The sequence below is a fragment of the Theobroma cacao genome, chromosome 4, assembly GCF_000208745.1.
Source record: "Theobroma cacao cultivar B97-61/B2 chromosome 4, Criollo_cocoa_genome_V2, whole genome shotgun sequence".
Lineage (NCBI taxonomy): Eukaryota > Viridiplantae > Streptophyta > Magnoliopsida > Malvales > Malvaceae > Theobroma > Theobroma cacao.
In genome coordinates, this window is record NC_030853.1 from 22,124,263 (window position 1) to 22,136,584 (window position 12,322).

Below are 12,322 nucleotides of genomic sequence, written 5' to 3' on the forward strand. Positions count from 1 at the left end.
TAAATATATTTATATTTAAAGTATATATATACTAAAAGTATTAGTATATATATAATACAGTAATTATATTTCTTATAATATTACTCAATATATAAAATATATATTTAAAAACATTTCAAGTTAATTAATAATCATAGTTTAATGAATTAATTTAATTAACTATATGAATTTGTCTTTAATTACATGAAATTAAAAAAATAGTTAGATTCCAAAACTATTTTAAACTCAAAGACTCTCTTTAAGTATATATATTATAAGTTATAATTTTTGTAATCTTAACTCAAAATAAAAAATAAAAATATTTTTATTAAAAATATATATAATAATAATTATATTTCTTTATAATATGATATGATATTTCATTATTTAAACATAATTAATAATTTAATAATTTTTTTATTTATATATATTTATATCATCACATTAGTTATTTAACTAATTATATTTTAAATATATTTATCAATATATTTGTCAATATATACCAAAGGAAACTCTTTGTCAAGATGGTTGAGACAGTAAATGTTTCCTTACTTTGGCCTGGGTTCTAGTTCAGACACAAATAATAATAAAATATATTAACGGATTCAGCTATCCGCGGAATCCTGTTAAACAATAATATAAAATTAAACAATAATATAAAATATATAATGTACCCGTTAACGTCCTAACTTGTAACATACACTGAAGACCAAAATTGTCAACATCTGTCCACGGCAGTGTGTTGAAGTCTAAAAATTTCCGCTTGGCTGTAAATGAAAGCCAACCTTTTTCTCTAGCTTTGAAGTCAAAGTGATTATTAGGATCGCAATTAGAACTATCATGTGGCCATATTCGATGACAGGGGCCAACAATCGTCAATCTCCGACCTCTACCAAACAATGAAACCATACTAACGTGGCATATTTTCAATGGTCACGCAACTTGCATTGTCTAAACATTCATTGGGACAAGTAAAGCTTAATCAATACCGGACGAAGTCAGACTTTGAAACTTTCTATATATTGCACTCAGTTCTTGTTGATGAAGCAAGCACTGTCGAATACAGAACTAATCTCAGTTCAGAAATTTACCTGGCTTGATGGAGCTATCAGGCAAGCATTTGGCGGTTTTTAGCTATCTTTCTTCTGTTTATGTTGCGGTTATTCTCCTCTCATGTCTTGACATGATTGGTTTAGCAACCTCTGTGGTCAGTAGAAATGACACAGATCATCAAGCCTTACTAGAGTTCAAGTCCAAGATAACGGGGTGATCAGCTCGGGGTTATGCATTTGTGGAACAATTCCATCCACTTTTGCCGGTGGTACGGTGTTACATGCGGTCACAAACATCAGAGAGTCACCAAGCTGGAATTGCGGTCTCTAAAACTAGTGGGTTCCATATCGCCATATATTGGAAATTTGAGCTTTCTGAGGGTGTTAAATCTTGAAAACAACAGCTTCAATCATGAAGTTCCTCAAGAAATTGGTCGTTTACGAAGACTGCAAATCTTACGATTTCTCAATAACTCTATAGGAGGTGAAATTCCTTCCAATTTGTCTGGTTGTTCTGAGCTTACATTACTTTCTTTTGGGGGCAACCTGCTAGCTGGAGAAATACCAGGTGCGTTGGGGCTCTTGTCAAAGCTAAAAGTGTTTAGTTTGAGCAAAAATAATCTAAGAGGAAGTATCCCGCCTTCCTTAGGGAACTTTTCGTCTCTGGAGTATATGTCTTTCGCTTACAACAGATTGAGCGGGGTTATGCCTGAAGCACTTGGCCAACTGAAAAACCTTACATATTTGGCTGTGTTTGACAATGAAATTTCTGGCACCATTCCTCCCTCAATTTTCAATCTCTCCAATATCAAATTTCTTTATTTTGGCATAAATCAGATTCAGGGTAGTCTTCCCTCGGACTTAGGAATCACTATGCCACATATCGAATGGCTTGACGTCGGAGAAAACCGAATCACTGGACCAATCCCTGCTTCAATAGCCAATGCCTCAAATCTCACAGAACTTCAAGTCCAGGTCAATACTCTTACTGGAAACTTGGCTCTATTGGAAAAGCTGTATAAACTATCGGGACTTAGAATCGATGACAACCTTTTTGGAACTCGGGGAGCAACTGACCTGAACTTTCTCTGCTCTTTAACTAATGCTACTAAACTAGAGTATCTGGATATAAGTAGCAATAACTTTGGAGGGATGCTGCCCGAGTGCATAAGCAATTTGTCTAGCACTCTCGCATATTTAATTATACAAGAAAACGAAATATCGGGAAGAATTCCAGATGGGATTGGAAATCTCATCAACTTGGAGGTGCTAGCGGCGGCGGGCAATCAAATATCAGGTTCCATTCCCCTTGTTATTGGGAGGCTTAAGAAGCTAAAGATATTTTATGCATATTATAATTCTCTCTCAGGGGCTATTCCCCATTCTTTTGGAAATTTGACGATGTTAACTGAACTTGGTTTAGGTCGTAACAATCTTCAGGGTAGCATTCCCTCACATCTGGGTAGGTGCGAAAATTTGGTTAGATTGGTTCTTTCTAACAACAACCTTAGTGGTTCTATACCCCCTGAGGTAATTGGACTCACATCCTTGTCCATTTCTCTAGAGCTATCTTCAAACAGTTTAACGGGTGTACTTCCCGTTGAAGTAGGAAATCTGATAAATCTGGGTGTATTGGATGTTTCTCTAAACAGATTATCAGGTGTGCTTCCAAACAATCTCGGTGGTTGTGTACGACTGGAGGAATTATACTTGGAAGGAAATTCCTTCGAAGGGTCTATTCCATCTTTAAGTTCATTGAGAGGTCTTAAAACATTAGACATATCTGCCAACAATCTCTCTGGTGAAATTCCAAAATTTCTTGTGAGTTTTAAATTATTACAATATTTAAATCTTTCTTTCAATGATTTCGAAGGTGCGCTGCCAATAGAAGGAGTCTTTAAGAATACAAGTGCTACATTCATAGAGGGAAACAAAAAGCTCTGTGGAGGCACTCGTGAGTTCCACTTGCCCATGTGTAACTTGAAAAGGTCCAAAAGGAGATGGAGTAATGCTCTTAAATCAATAATTGCTACTGTTTCAGGGCTGTTGGGTTTGGTACTCTGCTTTCTCTTCTTTTGCTGGTTTAGAAGAAAAAAGGAGCAGCCTACACCAATCTGGGTGGAAAATTCCTTGTTAAAGTTATCGTACCAAAGTATCCGAAAGGCTACTGATGGATTCTCCTCAGCAAATTTGGTTGGTACAGGTAGCTTTGGTTCTGTTTATAAAGGAATTCTTGAAGAGAATGGAGGACTTATTGCAGTTAAGGTGCTTAATGTTTCAAATACTAGAGCTTCCAGGAGTTTCATGGCTGAATGCGAGGCCTTGAAAAACATAAGACACCGAAATCTTGTGAAGATACTAACAGCATGTTCAGGTGGTGATTATCAGGGCAATGATTTTAAAGCATTGATTTATGAGTTCATGGGAAATGGGAGCTTGGAGGATTGGCTGCATCCATCTGTTGACAGGAACGAACAGGAAAAAATGAAAACCTTGAGTCTTTTCCAAAGTGTAAATGTGGCAGTAGATGTTGCTCATGCATTGGAATATCTCCATCATCATTGCGGAGCATCAATTATTCACTGTGACCTCAAGCCAGGCAATATTCTACTCAATGATGAAATGGTTGGCCATGTAGGTGACTTTGGCTTAGCAAAATTCCTTTCAGCAGATAGGCCTAACTATTCTACTAGTCACTCAAGCTCCCTTGGAGTAAGAGGAACTATTGGTTACGCTCCACCAGGTAATTATGTGCACTTCATAATTTTCTTCCAGTTTATAATCATTTTTATAAAATTCGTTCCACTTAGTACGGCAACATGATTCAAAAGCAAAGGAGTAATTTTGAAGTAGTTTCCATTTAACAAGATAAAACACATTGATTAACATCAATATTTAATCTCTCAGGATGCGAGGGGTTTATCTTTATACATTTTGTAAGAATTTCTTTTACAATTATTGCTATCATTTGTGATGATATAATTTGCAGAATATGGATTGGGAAGCAAGGTGTCAACAAAAGGTGATGTATATAGCTATGGCATCCTCTTGTTAGAGATATTTACTGGGAAAAGGCCCACTGATGAAATTTTCAGAGACGGACAGAGCCTTCACGACTTTGTTAAGGCAGCTTTACCGGAACGAGTGGCTGAAATTCTAAATCCCATTTTTCTTCGAGAAATAGTCAAAGGTGGAACAATCACAAACGACGGTTACCCTGAAAACAGCCGGACAAATGGCAGACTTCTGCAACACATGAATGCAATATTTGAAATAGGAGTCACTTGTTCTGCTGAATCCCCAACTGTGCGAATGGACATGGGAGATGTGGCTGCCAAGCTTTGTTCTATTAGAGCCCATCTTGTGTCTACTTGATTATTAGATCATGAGGGCCAAATATTGTATACCGCCCAATCAGTAGGAGATTATGTCGTCTTATGCTAAAGTAAATAATTAATTTTGCATTCCTTGCAAAATACCCAGTTTAATTGCATGAATTAAAAAAAAAACATTTTCACTACTTTTCAGATAAAAGCTCTCTGACATATATAATTTTGATTAGGTGAATTGTTTTACTGGGGTACAATTTGTCAAAGTGCGAGTACAATCGTCTCATATCATTCTCGTCTGAACTTTTCATATATGGTCGGTATCAAAGGATGGTGACTGCAATGGCTCTCCAAATTCTACTTCAGTTTAGCCTCACCAAAGGGACCCCCAAATGTATAGAAGGAACAAACCCCATCCTACACCGAAGAATATTCGTCATTTCTCTTCCACATTGCTGGTCAATTCCGATTGGAGACTCACTTGATTTTCCAAAATTAATTTCAGTTCCTGACACAATTTCAAAACATCTCAAACAAAACTTATCTTTGCAATCTAATAAAGAATGATTCACTTTTGTTTGTGGTTGTGGACGAACTTGCCTAGTTTGCTGGGGACTACAAAGATCCCTCGAATCATCACCAACTTCAAAACCAAGCCTAGCTATGGAGTCTCCCTTCTTTTTCTCCTTTCTTGGGTTGCTGAGTTCGATTTCTTCTCCTCCAAAAACCATAGATTAATCACCCTTATTATTTAAAAAGTCAAAAAAATGTTGAATTCCTATTTCTATTTATATTTATAATTCTTTTTCTTCTTCTTTCTTTTTGCAACAATGTGTTCAATTTTATTGATGTCTTCTAAAACCCGGAACAATGAGTTTTTTCTTTTTTCAACCTTCGGTAAAATTGAATCATGAGACCCACAGAAAGTAACATAAACCTACATATTATGCGCTATTATTTTACAAATTAAGCCGTTATGATTATTATTATTATTATTAATTATATCTTTGTGCTTTTCAATATTTATAAAAGATACCATATATATCATGCTTCATTCAATTTCGATAGATGCAAAATACATCAAAGCCAAAAATTTTGGCTACTTTAATTAAACTTGACATTAGGATTACTCCATCCCTGCACCAAACTCAATGAATATTGAAGGGAACAAAAAAATTGAGAGATGGGGAGAGTAGTACTGAAAATTGAATTGGACAAAATAACATCAATACCGAAAAAAGTTGAACTAGAAACTAACTGATATTGCTGATCGTTGATCATGTCTTATACTAAAATAATCAACTTCTTAATTTAGTTTGATTGATGTTTTTATTATTTTTAATTTTTTTAAAAATAAAAACCCAATAACAAAACCTGTATTGGATGAAGGGACATAAAGGAGGTGTGTAATATATCATATTGTTTGTAATTGCTGTAAGACCGTGACAAGTATACCATTTCTCCTAACACGTGCCCATAGCTTCTCTCAGAAACAGATAAACTCTGCCACCGATTCAGCCCTCGTGTCAAGCTAACCGGTAGCCACTTCCGTACCCCAACTTGTGTATATAATCAATGCCTAGTTGAAGAGGGTTAGAACCCAATAAGCAGTATCTGAATCAATCGGGTTGTTTGTAAGAGCAGATAGCTAGTCCCTGACATGGAGATCATTAGGAAGTTGTTTGGGATGTTCTTGCTGCTGCTTATTGTTTTGGCTTCCCGTAAATATATCTCATCTTTCTTTAATGACTACATATTAATTTATCTGTTTCTTTTTCAGTTTTAATATACTATTTCTCAATGCTTTATCTTACTGCAGAGGAGATGGTGGTGCCGAGCGAGGCAAGAACTTGCGAGTCAAAGAGCCATGCTTTTAAGGGACCATGCCTGAGCGATCATAACTGTGGGTTGGTGTGTAGGAATGAAGGTTTCCCAGACGGCTGGTGTCGAGGCATCCGTCGCCGCTGCTTCTGCACTAGGCGCTGTTAAATGGGCTTAATTTGGCCCCGTCAGCCTCAAAATCCCATACAAAACCATATCTAGATAGGGTTGCCATGACATATAAATTAATATTAAGATCCTCTTTTATGTTTTGGGAGAATTAATGAAGTGCTTGTTTATGTTATTTTGGTTATCATTGTTTCTTTTATATTCTGTTTCTTTTTCCTCCAATTTTCATTCAATGCAGCGGTGAACGGTCAAGGAAAAATAGTAGTGCTAAGATTTATTCGAACTATATGAAGGTCATGCCTAAGAAAGTAAACCATTCAATCTAACAAGAAGCATGTTCGAACTATATTAATTAAAAAAAAATCCATCCCAAGTCTTAAAAATCTAATTATCATAGTAATTTTATATATATCTTAATAATTTTCGGTTAGGTAACAAATTATTTGATAATTGTAGATTTAAAGTGACTAGAGTTTTAAGATACTAAAAAATGTTAAAAGGTTTATGCAGATCTCAATCTAAAAATTAAACTATTGAAACAAATTTTATATTAATAATTTAATTGTTAAAAATATATTATCCATTTATAAAATAATAGTCATATTTGTGTTCTGTACATTTTTAAAAAATCTTATTAATTGATCCGACTTGTAACATCCCCGTATCTGATGTTAATTAAACTAGGATATTATTTGAGATTTACGGAGAATTTTGATTATTTATGGTATGAAAAGTCAGGTGTAAGTGAAGAAGTATGAAATTAAAATAGTATTTTAATAATAAAATAATATTAAAATAATGATAGAGGTTGACTAAATTGGTGAAATATTAAAAATTAATTTTGAAGGATTTGATTGAAAAGAAGTAAAATGTTGAGAGGTGTAATGTAAATAATAAAAAGTTGAAGAACTAAAATGTAAAAAAATATTTGAGAACTGAATAGCAAAGAAAGTAAAGTTTGAAAGGCTAAATTGAAAGGAAGTAAGATGGGCAAGGACTAGTAAATAATTAGCCCACAATTTTAAAACTATATATATATATATAAGAGAAAGGAAAGATTGCCCCATGCATGCAAAAGAGGAGAGAATATAGCATTGCGCAATCCGCCCGATGCTAAACAAAGAAAAAGAAAGGAGAATACTAAACCATGGGCTATTGCCCATGGTAGTCAAAAGACAAAAATTAAAAAAAAACGATGAATAGATGAAGAAAGCAAAGATGGGAGCTCGGTTTGATGAAAATCAAAGATGGAGGTTCGGTTTTGTTTAAATGGAGAGCTCGGTTGGAGTTTGAAAATTGTAAATTAGAAAGGGAGAGCTCGGTTGGAGTTTAATAAATAGAAATGGCAATTGAAACTTTGCTAGAACAGTAGTAAGTGAGTTAAGAGAAAGCATTTTGTTGGATAGTTTCGAATCAAATTAATTAGTTCAAAATTTTATTTTTGTGTTTGCAGCTCACTTTCATTTGGTAAGTAGGGAATTGTGATTTGATCCTAAGTTACCTTGATTCTCTGAGGTAAGGGACAACTGAATTATATTGTTGAAATGGTGAATTGAGGCTAGAAAATAAATTGCTAGATTGTGTTAATGAGATTGTGTATGGAGTTGGAGAATTATTAGTCATGTTCTGTAATGGAAATGAATTTATTTAGATGGCTTACCTAGGTAGGTTAAGCTAAAAATAAATTACCATGAGCATGAGAAAAATTGTGAAAAAGGGGTCTTAAGCTTAGTTGAGCAGAATTGTAAAGAGAATGCTTCAAATAGCAATTGGTGGAGTGATGTATATTAGAAATAAATAAGTTTGACATGTTCTGATCTTTATGCATTATGTAATGCTTTTATGTGGTATATATAGAGGTTTATGAAAGTAAATGGATGTTAGTTGTTAACTTAGAGTTGTAGTTAATGGTGGCTGGAAATCCAAGTTTAGGTAAGGGTTTTTCTCTTTAGGCTTAAAAATGTAAGTTCAAAGAATTAATGGCATTTGAATTTCATATGGCAGATTTGTTATCTTGGATTAATGAAGAGTTCAAAATTATACTTTTGAATGAGTTAACCATCAAGCAAGGTAAGATGATTAAGGATATTTCTTAGTTATCTTTGCAAGTTAGTCACGGGTTGAGTAGAAAAACTTTGATAGCTTGAATTTACAAATGTGATGTGTGAATATTGTTGCAAGGTTTGAAGGAGTGAAAAAATATTCTGTGAAAGATGACCAACCTGAGGCCTAACACAAGCCCTCATTGAGTTGGTAAATTGGTTATTTTGAAGGTGAAATTAGTAAGTTAAAAGGTGAGTCAATTATTAAATACTTGTTGGCTGAATGTACCCAATAATACGACATTGGAAATGTACTAAAGAATGTGCGATGTTGCTGATTAGAAGCTGTTGAACTAGTACCTTAGTGCTAAGCAAAAGCTGCTGGAAATTCTATCTAATCGAGGCCTAGTACCAAGGGTAGATTAGTGAAGCTTAGAAGGTGAGAAAATGAATGGAATTTGAAATTTAATTGCTATAGTAATTGCTGGCCGAATGTGCAGATAGGTTTGACATCAACAGCACTTCTTGACATAGTGTACTAGTGATTGTTTGAGCTACCGTCTCAGCTATCAAAGAAAGTTAGTAAGCAACTGGTCATTGACACTTTGACCCGAGGCATTGAACTTTTAAGGGCTCGGGTGGTGGTGGTTTCAATGTTGTTAGAGCCCTTGATCGAATCAAGCTTAAACTAAGGATGTGGTTTAGAAATTGGTTAGAATTCCCATCAAAAGAGGTGAGTGGACAATTCCTTTTCCAAATATATATGGATCATGAAATTGTGTGTGTGTATATGTATATATACACACACACATAGTTATGCACACTATTTTGAATGAAGATCGAATGCTTTGTGTATACTTCACATATTTGAATCGTTATTGAGAAACATGAGCTGTTAGTTACTTAGAAATGGTTTTTAAGTTGGTTATGAATCTATTTGGTGAACATTCTATATTATTGAGCCATTTTAAAATAAGAAACAAGCCTTTCAAAATAAAGAGATTTTATTCTATTTTGATTATTTAAAACTGTTATGGATTACATTCTTTTATAAAGGCCCTAGAGAGGCCGATCACGAACATTTTAAATTCTACCTTGATCAGTTTTTATGATGCTTGAGTGAAATGTTTTAACAATGCCATGCTCACTGATTTTCATGTGTGAATTTGTTGTTTTAATGCTCTTTGATTTCATGATGAAACTTGTTCTATTGCTCACGGCTTCATGACTGAAACATGCACTCATTGCCTATTGAACAAATGATTGAAACGGGTTAAATTACTTTGGACTATTTTCTTGAGTAAGCTTTGCGGGTATAGTTCATATTGCTACACCAGATTGCGTGGACCTTGTGAACAAAGTACCAGCTAGTTAACGATTTGATATTTGAGTACTAAGATATTTGGTGGAGTGGGGAGTTTTCACGAGTAGTTATAAGGGAGATGTGAAGTCCCGACTTGATATTTGGTGATGTGGGGGAGTTCTCACGAGTAGGTATAAAGGGGAGGAGAGGCCTCGACTTATTATTGGTGATGTGGGAAGTCTTACGATTAGGTGTTAATGAGGACAAGAAACCCCTACGTATAATTGCGGCATGAGGAGTCTCACGAGTAAGTGATGATGTTATTTACATAAGAGAGCATAAGGGTTATACTAGACCTACACAAAGATACCCTAACTAATATATTTTAATTAATTGAGCATGATATATTACTATTACTTTTGCTTTGAGAAAACCATGGCTGTGAATTATCTATTTACATGATATTTTGGAATTTGTTGTACTCGAGATTGCCATGGTTGATTGATTTTATTGAGTATGAGATTTATACATTGCATAAGTGTTAAAAAATATTGAGATTTAAATTCAAGCATCTTATATTAATTTGCACATGATTTATTAACTCTATACACAGTTTATCTCATCATATATATATATATTATCATTATGCTTTTATCAAAAACTTTACCTTAATATTTGTTTCCCTTCTTATCCACTCACTGAACATGAAAGGCTCACTCCAACTATTTGGTAAATGACAAATAAGTAAATTTTTAAGAACAGTAGTGATGAGAGGACTTCAACTTGTTGCGTAGGTAATTGGCGTCTGATAGCACTACCCTTGTATCACGCCCTTATCTAGATGTAGGTTGTTTTCAAGTGTTGTATCATGTAAAAATATTTCAAAGTTTGGGCTGTGGCCCTTGGATATTTTTAAATTAAATTTTAAGTTGTGTAAAAAAAAAGTTGGAGATTTGGAATTTATTCTTTGTTGAAATTCAAAAATCGTTATTGCTATTCTTAGCTTACTTCTCTATTGTGGATAAAAATTGACGTTAATATGAAAAGATGAAATGATAAACATGGAGTTAAAAATAATATTCTGTTTATTAAGAGGTTTACGTGTAAAAGGTTTGTCGGTCGTGTGGACCTGCCTTCATTGCTTGGGTAGCAGCCATAGAATGGGTCGTTACACGGCTTATGCCAAAGGCTTATCAAACACAGGATCCGCGCATTCCGCTTTCCCTTTCCTTTTTCCAATTCTCTTTAATTTCTTTCCATTCACATCTCACACGTAAAAGCAGATACGTTGTCATCTTTTTAGATGAGAAAGGGAAAAAGCAGATAAAAAAAACCCGATCTTTCTTCGTCTATACCCCTTTCTACAGCTCGAATCACCAAGTATATAAAGTCTGAGACTTCATGCATTGGTGGAAACTCTGGCTTTTGCATAATGAAAGGCAAAAGTTGATTTTTTTTTCCCAACATAATTTAGTTTTCTTGACTAAGTCTATTCTCTGTAAAATTTTTTTTATATAAAAGAAAGTTGTTATTTTCACCGTGAAACACGCAAAAGTTGAAGACTTTGGAAGGATCCCAAGGGAGGCTCATGGATCATCAACAGGGGCGGAGTTAGTCCAATTTTATTGAAATGATCAAACACATTTGAATAAAAGTTAAAAATTTTAAAAAATTAATTTGTTAAAGTTAATCAACAATAAAAATATTGAGAATAGAAATAAAAAATTAAATATAAAATTTTAATTTGTAAAATATAAATAGTTAAAAATAATATATAAAATTAATGATTTTTTTATATAATCAAAATTATTTAAATATTATATATTCAAGATAATTTTATTTTTAACTAAACATAAAACGTAAAACATATAAAAAAATATACTCAAGTTAATTTTCTTTTATATAATCAAGATTAATAAAAAATGATACGTTGATAAAATTTTTAAATAACAATATAACACTACAACTTATATTTAAGAATTATATAATAGTTTATTAATTTTTAAAGATTAAAATCATAAAAAATAAAATTTATGTAACATAAAAAAAAAAGAATATGACAACTAGAAAGTAGATACCGCATATTACATAACAAAAAAGAAAAAAAAATATGACTAATGGTTTGTAGAAATTTAGAAAAAATATTTATAGAAACTTAAAACATAAGAACAAATATAATAGAAATGAAAAAAATAAACAAATATAAATAAAAATAATAATATAAATTAAAAAAATTAAAGTAGAGTGAGATAAGAGAAATTATTTTATTATTTTATTATTTATATTAATTATTAAATAAAATATTATTTTGAAAGAGTTAATAATAAAATATATAAAAAATATTTAAAAATTTTATATGATATGAAAAAAATTTTAAAAGTTTTGGCGTGGGGGGGATTTGTGCGGGGCGGGCACGTAAGGAGGCTTCGCCCCTGATCATCAGCAGTCACCTTCATTTCAGTTGTCTGTCTTTTGCATTATCAATTGAAATGTAAACGTTACTGGAATGGGTTCTTCATGTTTCATCCAAGTAAATTGACGGTATCTTTTACCAAAAAAAGAAATAATTAACGGTATTTGCTTTTTCTGGCGTAAACTGCAGGTTCCTGAAGGTTGCCTTTTGGAATCTTTACTTAAACATACAAAATATACATAAAGGCAGGACGA

At 33.2% G+C, this 12,322-nt stretch overlaps 1 protein-coding gene and 1 pseudogene across 1 annotated transcript; both read left to right on the forward strand.

Moving 5' to 3' along the window:
- Positions 977–5,094, forward strand: LOC18602117 (annotated as a pseudogene).
- On the forward strand, positions 5,941–6,494 carry LOC18602118 (defensin-like protein 1). The gene is made up of 2 exons (XM_007033305.2): positions 5,941–6,081; positions 6,180–6,494. Exons 1-2 carry the CDS (start codon positions 6,021–6,023, stop codon positions 6,347–6,349), a joined length of 231 nt encoding a protein of 76 aa, XP_007033367.2. The 5' UTR covers positions 5,941–6,020; the 3' UTR covers positions 6,350–6,494.